Source organism: Microcebus murinus, chromosome 14, assembly GCF_040939455.1.
Source record: "Microcebus murinus isolate Inina chromosome 14, M.murinus_Inina_mat1.0, whole genome shotgun sequence".
NCBI lineage: Eukaryota > Metazoa > Chordata > Mammalia > Primates > Cheirogaleidae > Microcebus > Microcebus murinus.
This window is the reverse complement of record NC_134117.1, coordinates 71,345,699-71,358,258: the sequence shown is the minus strand read 5'-3', so window position 1 is coordinate 71,358,258 and position 12,560 is coordinate 71,345,699. Positions and strand designations below refer to the sequence as shown.

Below are 12,560 nucleotides of genomic sequence, written 5' to 3'. Positions count from 1 at the left end.
GGCCTCCATGGCCTGGCTGGGGGTGGGGCATGTGGGGCCTCCATGGCCTGGCTGGGGGTGGGGCATGTGGGGCCTCCAAGGCCTGGCTGGGGGTGGGGCATGTGGGGCCTCCAAGGCCTGGCTGGGGGTGGGGCATGTGGGGCCTCTGAGGCCTGCCGGGGGTGGGGCATATGGGGCCTCCAAGGCCTGGCCGGGGGTGGGGCATGTGGGGCCTCCATGGCCTGGCTGGGGGTGGGGCATGTGGGGCCTCCATGGCCTGGCCGGGGGTGGGGCATATGGGGCCTCCAAGGCCTGGCTGGGGGTGGGGCATGTGGGGCCTCCAAAGGCCTGGCCGGGGGTGGGGCATATGGGGCCTCCGAGGCCTGGCCGGGGGTGGGGCATGTGGGGCCTCCAAAGGCCTGGCCGGGGGTGGGGCATGTGGGGCCTCCAAGGCCTGGCCGGGGGTGGGGCATGTGGGGCCTCTGAGGCCTGGCCGGGGGTGGGGCATGTGGGGCCTCTGAGGCCTGGCCGGGGGTGGGGCATGTGGGGCCTCCAAAGGCCTGGCCGGGGGTGGGGCATGTGGGGCCTCCAAGGCCTGGCCAGGGGTGGGGCATGTGGGGCCTCTGAGGCCTGGCCGGGGGTGGGGCATGTGGGGCCTCTGAGGCCTGGCTGGGGGTGGGGCATGTGGGGCCTCTGAGGCCTGGCCGGGGGTGGGGCATGTGGGGCCTCCAAAGGCCTGGCCGGGGGTGGGGCATGTGGGGCCTCAGAGGCCTGGCCAGGGGTGGGGCATGTGGGGCCTCCAAAGGCCTGGCCGGGGGTGGGGCATGTGGGGCCTCTGAGGCCTGGCCGGGGGTGGGGCATGTGGGGCCTCCAAAGGCCTGGCCGGGGGTGGGGCATGTGGGGCCTCTGAGGCCTGGCCGGGGGTGGGGCATGTGGGGCCTCCAAAGGCCTGGCCGGGGGTGGGGCATGTGGGGCCTCTGAGGCCTGGCCAGGGGTGGGGCATGTGGGGCCTCCAAGGCCTGGCCAGGGGTGGGGCATGTGGGGCCTCTGAGGCCTGGCCGGGGGTGGGCATGTGGGGCTGCCAAGGCCTGGCCCTGCTCCTGCTCCTCCCCACGCCTCCCCCAGCCAGGGCCACACAGCCCCCTCTGCCCGCCACTCACAGCCTGGACACCCTTCTGCGTGAGCCTGTCCCCGGGGCGCTCCCCGCCCCCTGCACGGCTGGCGGCCCCGTCCCTTGGGCCTCATCCAGCACCCTTACCACAGGCCTGTGATTATTTTTGAGGACTGCCTGTGACTTCTTTAAAGGCAGGGACAGGCTTGGGTTCATCCTTGCCTCTCCATTCCCCACATGCAGGGCATATGTTCTGGAAGGATCTGCTGAAATGGAGGGCCCAGCCTGAAGGCAGTCTGCCTGAGTCCGGCAGTCCCCACGGGGAGCCAGCCAGGTGTGCCTGAGGCGCCGTGTGGGGGCTCCGGGAGGGCCAGCCTGCCCGCAGCCACGATCTGGGCCGAGCTCAGGGCTGGCGTGCCCTGGGGCAGGAGGGCCATGGCTACACTGGGGCAGGCTGCTGTGGCAGATCTAGCACTGCCACCATGGAGGTGTTGCTGCTATTAGCAAAAATGCCAATAGCTGGATGTCACACCCTTCCTTTGTGTGCTTTTCATATGATGTCTCATCTAACCTCACGGTGGCCCTGTGAGGGAGGCTTTATCACTTCTGTTGTAAAGGTGGCAAAAGCAGTGCCCAGGGTGCTGCTGGCTGGGATTGCTGGGGTTTGAACTAAGAGCTCTCCTACTCGCAGTTCAGGTGGTTGGTCCTCTCTCTCTACTGCCTCCCAGCTCTCGGTGTTGGGCAAGTTACACAAACTCTCCATCGCCCTGTCCCTTGGCCTCTTGCCCCTACTGGGCTTGGAGCTATGGCCCCAGGCCAATGTGCTTCCTCTGTAGGAGTCTGGATAATGCTAGTGCAGGCAGCCTCCAGGTCCCTCACCAACACCGCAGCCCGCCAAACACTCGCCAGCCTGCCCTCCTGCCTTAGCCCTGGCCCACTTAGGCATTTTTTCAAGGACAGGAACTGGGAGCTGAGCAGGGAAGGATGGGTACACTGACCTTTGAACCTTGAACATGTTCAAGCAAATATGCAGACGATTTGCCCAAGGCAGGTGTGTGCGTGTGCATGTGCGCATGTGTTTGCAGGGGATACCTCTGCATTCACACCACTGGCCTGTGTGGAGGCATTTTGTAGCAAGCATTAGTTGTAACCTGGGACTTCCCCTAACTCAGATGTCACCATGAGACCTGTGGGCCTTCTGCTTTTTCTCAATTTCTAAGTGAAGCAGGCCCAGGGCAGGGGTGTGGCCAATGTGTGTCCATGCTCTGACAGCAGGGTCCTGGCTCCTCTCCTGCCATGTCAGAAGCGCTTGCTATTACGGCTTTTGTTATATATTCAGCCCAGGAATGTTCCAGGGCATAACTACCTTCCAGGCGTCCAGGGGCTCGGCCCTGGCAGAGGTCTCTGGAGCTACAGGCGCAGTCCTGCCCTGGGGAAAGCTGGAAGGCCTGGGGCTCCAGGGTGGCCACAGATTAACTCATTTCTTTGTATGAACATAAGCGTTCTGCTACCCGGGACGGTAATTATTCAATTGTTCCGTGCCACCATTGCATCATTGATTAATGATTCCCAAGACCACAAACTCATTTCTCTGCAAACAGCTCTGACATGAGGAATGATTGATTTAATGTATGTTAATTATGGGCCCATGTCAGTTACCACATGGTTGGGGGCGGTCCCTTGTAACCCTCCATGCTGTTTCCAGACCCCATCCAGAGTCAGAACTCAAGTGATGGCTTGTTTTTTGCTGTTGTTCTCTTTGATTGCATGAAAAATTAAACATTGGACAGTTTTTCATACAAACTCAATATAAATATGAGTTTGACCCTGGTATGATAGAAACAACTAGCTCAAATAGAGATATTTTTGTTCTTGACAGCAAAGTATGGTGTCTCCCACAAACTCTTTGCAGGTATTTTTAACTGAGGCTGTTTGTAGAGGGTGAAAAATGGTGTTAACATTTCCCTGTAGTAACTTCCTGTCTGGGTAAATCACCACAACTTTCTGAAATGCAAAGTGCACGTGTCGTCCCTACTTAACACCGCGGAGACGCTGAATAGCGTGCTTTGTACATACGGTTGTCCCCGAGCTGGCCCTATGGCATCACTGGGCTGGCCTCGCTCACCCTTATGCATCCACATGAACACACAATCATGTCTATTCTTTCATTGGTTTCTTTGATTTGTATGCATAACACAAATGCACACACATGCATGTGTGTACACAAACATACACATGCACACACCCCTGACTTTTTACTCTAATTAAACAGAACTACCTGTAATCTCCAAACATGTTCAGCTGGTTCAAAACTTTGTGCCTGGGAATGCCCCTCCCGTGTTTTTGATCTTCTAGCTCCAAGACCCAGCCTCAGGGTCACCTCCTCCGGAACCGCTTCTCTGATGTCACTTCTGCCCCTCTCCCACCTCAGTCTGAGTCAGGCGCCCTCCCCTGTGCTCCCAGAGCGCCTGTGCATGCCCCTCCCACGCTGTGCCTGGAGAGTCCGTATTCTTCTCTCTTTCCTCTGTTAGACTATAAACATCTTGAAGGCATGTTTTGTTTCCCTTTGTGCCTACCAGTGTGGGGGGCACATGCTAAACCCTTAATACACATCTGTTAAATAAATGAATGAACAAAAGGATGAGTGAATTATGAGCAATATGCTGCATCAGGTGAAACCTTATCTTTCTTAGCCTAGCTGGTGCCCGTGGATCAGTTTCTCCATGTACGGTCTTCAGAGCACCTGCATCAGAGTCTCCTGGGCTGCTTATTAAAAAAAGACTCTAGGGCCCCACTCTGCACCTGCTGAATTGAGACTTCTGGGGATGTCGCTTGTGGATGTGAATTTTATCAAGCTGCCAAGAATATTCTCATACATAACTAACTTTTTGAATAAATGCCCAAGTTCCGTAAGTGCAGGTTTAACAATATTGAGAACTACCTTGGCTAGAAATAGTCTTCAATTTCAATCCTTTTCCAATGAACAGATCCTCATTTGTTGTGGTAAACATTGTGCTTTGAACAGTCCTCGGGACTTGTAATATGTTCCATTACACTGATGCAACCAAACAAGAGCAAACGTGTTGCCATTTCCCACTGGTCTCCTCCGAGTCTGCACACAGGATGGCTGTTTGCGGGCTCACTGTGGAAGTGGCATATTCAGGCAGGCAGGGGGCATCCCTGCTCCTCGTCTCAAACTGAGAAACATGTTTATATAAAGAGATCCAAGCATTATACTCCTTTCCATGTTTGCTAAATTTATATATGTATATGTGCATATATGTGTGTGTATAAAGTAGTATTTCATTGTTTTTGTTAAAACAATTCTTTGATTGATACATGTCTTTGATTCTTACAATGACTGAATACTTCATCTAAAAGTGGTCAAGGCAGAAAGATTAGACACCAGAATTCATAGGTAGCCAACATAGTATAATTTATATAGCCTTTCCCTTCTTTGATACTTAACCTTTCCTCAGCAATCTGTGCTTTTTGAAAAATAAGAGCACTATTCCAAATGCCAATACTAACAGATATATTGGGAGCATGGTTGAGGCGAGCGGAAGATGTAGGAAGAGAGCAGATGATAAATGGGACCAGGGCGGGAGGTTTCTTTGCACCAGACTCACGTGCACACAGAGGCAAGGGAGTGCCACATCGCCAGCTCTGTTACTGGGTACCTCAAATGACCTTTCTGGACCTCAGTTTCCCTACCTATAAAATTAGTGTGTTGCCATTAAATACAGGCTAATGATGCTGTTGAAGACTTCAGAGACCAAAGTCTCCTTTGTAGATGGTCTCCTTTGTAGATGCACCTATGGAGGTCTGACTTCAGGAGAATGTGCTGGTGTCAGCTACCATTGAATGTCCCAGTGGATTGTTGTCCCTCTGCTGTGGTTTGAGTGTGTTCTCCAAAGTTCATGTGTTGGAAATTTCATTGCCATTGTAACAGTATTAAGAGGTGGGGCCTGTAAGAGGTGATTAGGCCATGAGGGCACCACCCTCATTAATGGATTAACACCATTATCACAGGATTAGTTATCATGGGAGTGGGATCCTGAGGAAAAGGATGAGTTCAGCCCATTTCTTTCTCTGTCTTGTGTGCTCACTTTGTCTTTCTGCTCTTCAGCTATGGGAAGCCCCTCACTAGATGCCAGCACCATGCTCTTGGATTTCTCAGGCACTAGAGCCATGAGCCAAATAAACCTCTTTTCTTTATAAATTTCCCAGTCTGTGGTATTCTGTTATAGCATCAGAAAATGGACTAAGACACCCTCTAACTTCAGTTCTGGCATTTTTGGATTTCCAGACAACCCATTTGTCATCATACACATAAGCTATGTTAGCCACCTTCTTAGTTATCCACCCATCAGGAGTGATAATATGTTATCCAGCTGATCTTACAAAAGCTCTACTTATGATCCAAAGTTCTACTCTTTTTAAAGTGATCAATAAAATCATGGCATGAGGGATTTCTTAATCATTGAGTAAACTTAGGGATCGAGCCCTCCCAGGGATAATTTAGATGGAAGAGCAGGTAATCATTCACTTGGGTTCATTTTCCTGTTTTTACAATGCCATTTATTTTCTAGCAGAATCAATTTTTAAGCTATTATCCCAGCTCTCACCAGACATTCTTCTTGTGGTTTGGTTTATTCTGGTTAAGTCTCCCCAAAGGGAAGCACCAGATCATAGGCATGTCCTCTGAGACCCTGCTGTAGGCACCGTGGCGGTTGTGATGGGGGCCTTGTGTCGTGGGGAGGGGAGAGGGTTTGGAGGTGCATAGACTAGGGCTTTACATCTCACCACATGAACTTGAGGATGGAGTCTCTTCTGAGTATCATCTGTAAAAGGTACAACAGGAGAAAAAGCTTACACAACTTGGCGTCACCCTCTGAACAGTGCTGGTGGGAGTGTAAACTGGTGTGACCTTGCAGGAGAGCCATCTGACAATAGCTATCAGAATTTAAAATGACCACAGCCTTGACCTGTAATTCTGACTCTAGGAATTTATCCTGCAGATTTATTTGTGTTTTCAAAGTGACGTACCTATGGGGATAGTCATTGCAGCATCACTTGTTAGGTCAAAACGTATGAAAGCAACCTGAATAGAAAGGGGATGTGTCCAATAAGGTATAGTACATCCATGCAAGGAGGTAATCTGCAACTATTAATAAGAACAAGGCAATTGTAGAAAAAGTTATTTGGAAGGATCTCCAATATGGGTTGTTAAGGGAAAATATTAGATGCATAGCAGTAAGTATATGAATATGCTTGTTGTGTATAAAAAATGAATATATGTAAAACGTGCTTATGTAGTCATAGAATCTCTTTGAAAGAATAGAGTGGTAATGGTGGTTGCCTCTGGGGAAGACTTCTAGGAAAACTGAGGACTCCACTTGGTTGAGCAAGTCCCAGATTAGACATTTATTCTCAGTCCTTCCCATGTTTTCTCATTCTTTCCCTTTCTTTCTTTCTTTCCTTTTGTTTCCTTTTCTTCTTTTTTAATCCCTTTCTCTCTCCTCTCTCTCCCTCCCTCTCCCCTCCCTCCCTCCCATCTCTATCTCTTTCTTTATGTCCTTTCTTTTTCTTTTTTGGCTTTCCACAGTTAGTCTAGGAGCAGTCCCTGTCAATTCTTCATCTTCCTGTCTAGATCCACCCCCTTCTTCCCTCCGCATGCTGCTACCTCATCCCAGACCCTCACCTGCCGCAGACCGCTGAAACAGCAGCATGACTGGGCACCATCCGCCCTCTCCTGGCCCTTTATAATTCACTCTCTACCCAGTATCAGTGTCATCTTTCAGGAACAAGCTCTCCTGTGGCAGCCACAGTACAACTCAGTGGCCTTGCTAAGGTACCAAGGCCCCCAGGACTGGAGTGCTCCTACTTCTCAAGCTCATCTCAGCCATGTTGCCCTTTTTTTCTGCTCCATGAATCTGCCTTCCTGTCTCTAGGCTCTTAACTGCCTGCTCTTCTCCCAGCTTTTCCATGGCTGCCCCATCTTTATATTTTCAGTCTCAGGATCTGTTTAAACTCTACAAGTTTCTCTCTGCCTTATCATTATTGCCCTGGTTTTTCCTTCTCAGCATGTATCACAGTTTTTTGGTTAAAAAACAGTATTATTGGTTAAAATCTCCCTACTGGATTTTAAGTCCCATGAGGGTAGGGTTCTGGTTTATCTCGTGTTCCCTGTATCCCCAAAGCCTGGCTTTAGGTGTGGCACGGAGTGAATGCTGAGTCCCTAACTGTTGGATGGATGGTCATCTGAGTGAATGAATGAAATCAAGATGAGTCCATGTTGGCCTCTGGCATGGAAGGTCCTTCCGCAAAGTAGATTCAGGAGAGGCCGAGAGAGCCAGCTGCCTGCAGCAGGCTCAGTTACAGGAACCGAGACTCTTGGCTGGTTCTCACTTAGGAAAAACAGCTCAGCTCTGACTTTCCCTGGATCGTAGTGGTTAATGCTTTTCTTGGAAAAAAAACTCTCAGTGAATCTTTGCCTTCTGGCCTTGGCTCTGGATTTCACAAATCCTATTTGATGCAGAAGTTAGAGAACTAGTGTTCAGGGCCTTCTGTCCACGTTTTTCTACTGTGGCCTTGTCACCACTCCCAATGCGATCAGGGAGATTAGCTTCAGTGCAGGCTGTGCCACTCACCAGGTAACTGATCTTCGGTGAGATTCTCATCTCCTAGGACCTCTTTTATTTTTTCCTTCCAAAAACATCTGCTCTGCTTTCTGTGTAACGGAAAGTGGCACAAAATTATCCCAAGGAAATGTTGGCCCTGGCTTTATTCTTGGTCCCTTGAGGCTGCCATCATCTAGAATTCATTTATTGACTCACTTTTCCTTTAGGGTTTATTCTAGGTAAGGACTCACTTAGTCCTTACTATTTACAGGACTCTGGATCATCCCAAGGCATTGTCCAGGTCAGATTCCCTGGGGAGCTGTGAGCCAGGAATGTGCATGCAGGAAGATTTGGGGGCCTGGGGGTTGCAGGGCGGGCTGACTGAGAAGTGCAGCTCAAGGCAGTCTAGGAGGAGCCTCAACAGATTCCACCGCAGCTCTCGGATTGGCATGCTCCTTCAGAACTGTCTTCAGTCAAGGCAAAGGGCTAAGCCTTCCTACTCCACACTGACCAACAGCTGGGCATGGGTGGCTGCTGGGAAGGAGACAGATCTCAGGCCAGGTGTTCGCTTCAGCTGAGGCAGTTCCAGAAAGCAGCCAGGGGAATGCAAGGGCCAAGAGGAAGAATGTGGGTGGAGCACTGCACGTCTTCTACACACACTCACCTTGGCCTTGCAGACGGCAGTGCCAGTCTCGTGATTCTAGGCAGACCTGAGCTCTAGTCCTGGCTAGTCTAGACCAGCTGGTGCCTGGACAAGCTCCTTTTCCTCTCTAGCTGAGGGATTTCTTGCACCTGTAAACCTTCCTCACTGTCAGCTGTGTGATGCTTTGCATGGTTGTGGAGGGGCTTAACATGAGAGAAAGGGCTGTGACGTGCTTAATAGAGCAATAAGCACTCGCCCTCACGTCTTGGCAGGGGTGGGCTGGGCTTGGGTGTATTAAGCCCCAGTCCAGGGGATTGGGCACAGAAATGCCTCATAGGCTGTGAAGAGCAGACAGCCCCGGGGCAGCGGCACTGCCGTTCATGAAAGGCACTGCTCTCACCTCCAAGTGCCCTGTGGGAGGCTGGTCACTGATCTCCTCTTATCCAGAAGAACCATGGCGTGTTCGTGTGTGCACTGCCTGACTCTGGTGCTCTCTCCCTCCAGGTGACACAGAAGTTCTCCCTGGTGATCGTGCAGGGCCACCTGGTCTCAGAAGGGGTCCTGCTCTTTGGCCGCCAGCACTTCTACCTCTGTGAGAACTTCACACTGTCTCCCATGGGCGATGTCTACTGCACCCGCCACTGCTTATCCAAGTGAGTTCCCTGCTGGTCCCAGCAGCTTCTTCTCTGAGCCAGACACCCCCACAGTTCCCCACCTGCCTTGTAATTACAGTGGGCTTAGGTTCAGGCCTGAAACTGAGCCATGAGAGAAAGCAGAAGAACCTACAGGTATAGACCATCCGTGACTGTGGCTCCCCAAAGCTGAAATCCGGACTTTGGCAGCTCCTCATGTCTTTCCTGGTACGGAATGCACCGCAGGATGTGGGGGTCTGTCCTCAGGTTATTTGGGTGATTGAATTCCATTTTGTCACTTACTCAACAATTTGTTGGCTCCTCATTCTGTGTACGACAGCAGGCACTGCCCTTCACTCTGGGACGCAAGTGCGATCGGCAGCATCAATGGGTTCTTTTGGAAAGAGTTTGGCACACACAGTGATCATGGGACAGAATATACGTTGTGGGAGGGCTCCTCAGGGTTCTGCTTGGAGACATGGCCTGGGACTGGTGTGCTGAGTGAGTGCTACCTGAGGAGGAGACAAGATCTAGCTCTTGCAGAATGAGTGAAAGTTGGGAAGAAATTTCAAGAGTCACTTTTACACCAAATAATGCCAGAGGGCTTTGGCGGGAAATTCTGGGGGCCTTCTTTAGGAACAAGTCTGTTTGGTCTATTTGGGTTCCATTGGCTCTTAATGATCGATTCTCTTGTTTTTATACAATACAGTCATTCAAAATCAAATTGATAGTTTTTATGCTTTTGCTAAAAGTCCAGTTGTCAAGTTACATGTTTTTACTTCATCATTGCTATTGAAGACATTGGATGAAGATTTCTTCATGCAGAGTGAGGCCTTGCCTTTTCTGGTTAGCCAAGGTTCAGATAATGACAAGACAGCCTCTCAGCCTGGTGGCTCACTAGCTCACATCAGAGCCGTCTGAGGGGCTTGGTAGCACACAGACTTCTAGGTCCTGTCCCCAACCTGGTTTCCAATTCAGTAGGTCTGGGGTAGGACCTGAGATTATAACAGGTTCCTAGCTGGTGCTGATGTTATCGCTGGCCTAAGAGCACACTCTGAGAGCCACTGTTTTAGGTTGCTGACACAGGAATGAGAGTCTCACCTGCCAAACACTAAGAATTTTAACTCCCAGTTGTCACATCATTTCCAGCGTATGGATGTCAGGAAGCAATGGCTGAGGGCTGGGGAAGAGTGGATGTTGGCCTACCCTCCTCTGATTTAGATCAAAATGCCTGAAAATGCTTGCATTTTTCTCTCTGCTAATTTCCATCTTTTATTCATACCAAATGTTCACTGTTCACTGATTACTGCGAGTCTTCTGTGCTTTTCAAAGGCATGAGGAGCATAATTAATACTTGGCTCACTCATCCCATCTTATTGCTCATGTTTTATTGATACTGATCGACATGGACAAAGGCTGCAGACTGCCTTTCCGAGAGCTCACGGAGCTGCCCGGGCTGCCTCTGTGCGTGGCGTGCCCGACACGGCTTGCCTGACCCACAGCTCGCTCATCTCTTTTCTGTGTGTGTGGCGTGCCCCGTGACAGCTTGCGTGACTCGTGGCCTGATCTTCTCCTCTTCACTGTGTGTGTGGCGTGCCCCGTGACAGGTTGCGTGACCCGCTGTCCCACCGTCTCCTCCGGTCAGGTTGAGGTAGGATTAAATAAGATCTTATTGATTAGGTAAATGTGTTTATGAGGTGCATCTAATCACGATCAAATCGACTCTCTATACTTTTAATAGAAGCTCAGTGGTCAGGCTGTTCATCTTCACTTGGTTTGCAAGGATTCGGGAGAATTCCCATGTCTGAAAATGTACCTTTCTACAATGCAAGTAGGAATAGAGTGAGAACAAGTTACTTCCCTGGAATGTCATTTGGGAATCACACAGGTAATTTAAGTCACCATATCTCAAAGAATTGTTTGATAATCAGACAGTGCTTTCTCTTTAGGGTCTTGTCTACTGCCCTACTGGCACTGCTAGGGTGCAGTTCTCAGAGACAGGCTATTAGATCATGCCAGATCAATGGGTATTAAGTCCAATTTTGACCACGGAGACTAGGATACATAAATAAGCCTGTTAAAAATAAAGATAAGTCAACCCTGAAATGTTTCTCTAAAAGACTGCTATCAAACTGAGTACAGTTGAGTATTAGACCTTGAAAGAGGCTCTCTGATGTATCATATAAATATCCCAAATCAAAGTCAAGAACACTGCAAATTCCTCATCAGTGATTGGATTTTGTACTTTGGAACTTTTCTAGGAAACCGACAACCTTCTGAAAAAGGGAGTTTTTTCTTGTAGCAGTCCCCTTCTTGTCTGATTTTGGTTAGGGTGGCTGTATTAACTCACTATGGCTGTAAAAATAAGGGTGCCTTAAAAAATAGAAATTTATTGTTTCACAGTTCTAGAAGGCTGGAAGTATGAAATCAAGGTGGGGCTGTGCTTTCTCTGACTGCCTCAGGGAAGAATCCTTCCTTGCCTGCTCCATCTTTGCAGTTTGCAGGCTTGCAGTTTGCAGGCGGCCCTGCCGGTCCTCAGCTGGGAGGTGCGTTGCTCCAGCACGAGGCCATCTTCTCCATGTGTCTTCACCTCATCTTCCCTCCGTGTGTCTATCTCTGTTTCCAGACTTCCCCTTTTTATAAGGACAGCAGTTATTTTCATTTAAGGCCCACCCTAATGGCCTCATTTTAACATGATACCTCTGTTAATATTCTATTTTCAAGTATAGTCACATTCTGAATTACCAGGAGTTAAGATTGCAACATGTCTCTTTTGGAGGACATAGATTTACCATTAACAAGAGTGGTCAAGCTTGCAAGGTATAGCATTCGATTAATTTGATGGAAAACCAAACCATCCACCTGGCTCTTTGTGATAGGATACTTTTAATCAGATACTTCGTTCCCATAAGTGAGTAGTTTTAAGACATCATTTTTTCTGTTTAATTCAATTCAATAAATATTTATTGAAAATCTGTCTCATACTAGGCACTATGGTAGACTCCATAGGTACAAAGAGATGAGTCAGATGAGGGCTAAGTTGGGTAAAGAGTTTATAATCTAATGAATGATTCTGAGTATAAATTCCAGGCATAATTCTGATGATAATCAGATAACTTCAAATGTGGAGCAAATCAAAGCATATTTTATTCTGAAATCTATTTCTGCTACCAAAGGACAGGTCAACCAACATCATAACTATCATTTAGCTTACTGTGATTTTCTTAATAAGAATATTAAAATATACTATGACCACCTGGACAATTTTCATATATCATAATAGCTGTTATGCTGTAGAAATGTGTACAGCATTCTATGAACTATGGTGATAGCTCTACCTAATAAAGAATGTGGGTCAGCTGCTCCTTTCTACCTATTAACCTTGGGTGTCTGAACTCTGATATATTTTGCAGAACATGCAGGGTGTAGTTTGTTGAAGACACCCACTCAGTCACAAAGGTGCAAATGACATCACATAAGACAGACCTCAATTTGAACTCATACCAGGAAATTCAACAATGTTGTATACAATTTAGACTTTTGGTCTGAGTGTTCATGCCCTATGTGGTTAT

The 12,560-nt window shown here is 49.0% G+C and overlaps 1 protein-coding gene across 3 annotated transcripts in view; it reads left to right on the top strand.

Annotated features, from left to right (window-relative positions):
* Positions 1-12,560, top strand: part of LOC142875570 (WD repeat- and FYVE domain-containing protein 4-like) — a 303,723-nt gene that overhangs the window by 207,552 nt on the left and 83,611 nt on the right. For all 3 annotated transcript variants that reach the window (XM_076010232.1, XM_076010230.1, XM_076010231.1), the window contains exon 44: positions 8,861-9,009. In XM_076010232.1, coding sequence (XP_075866347.1) covers positions 8,861-9,009 — 149 coding nt within the window. The remainder of the gene's footprint in view (positions 1-8,860; positions 9,010-12,560) is intronic.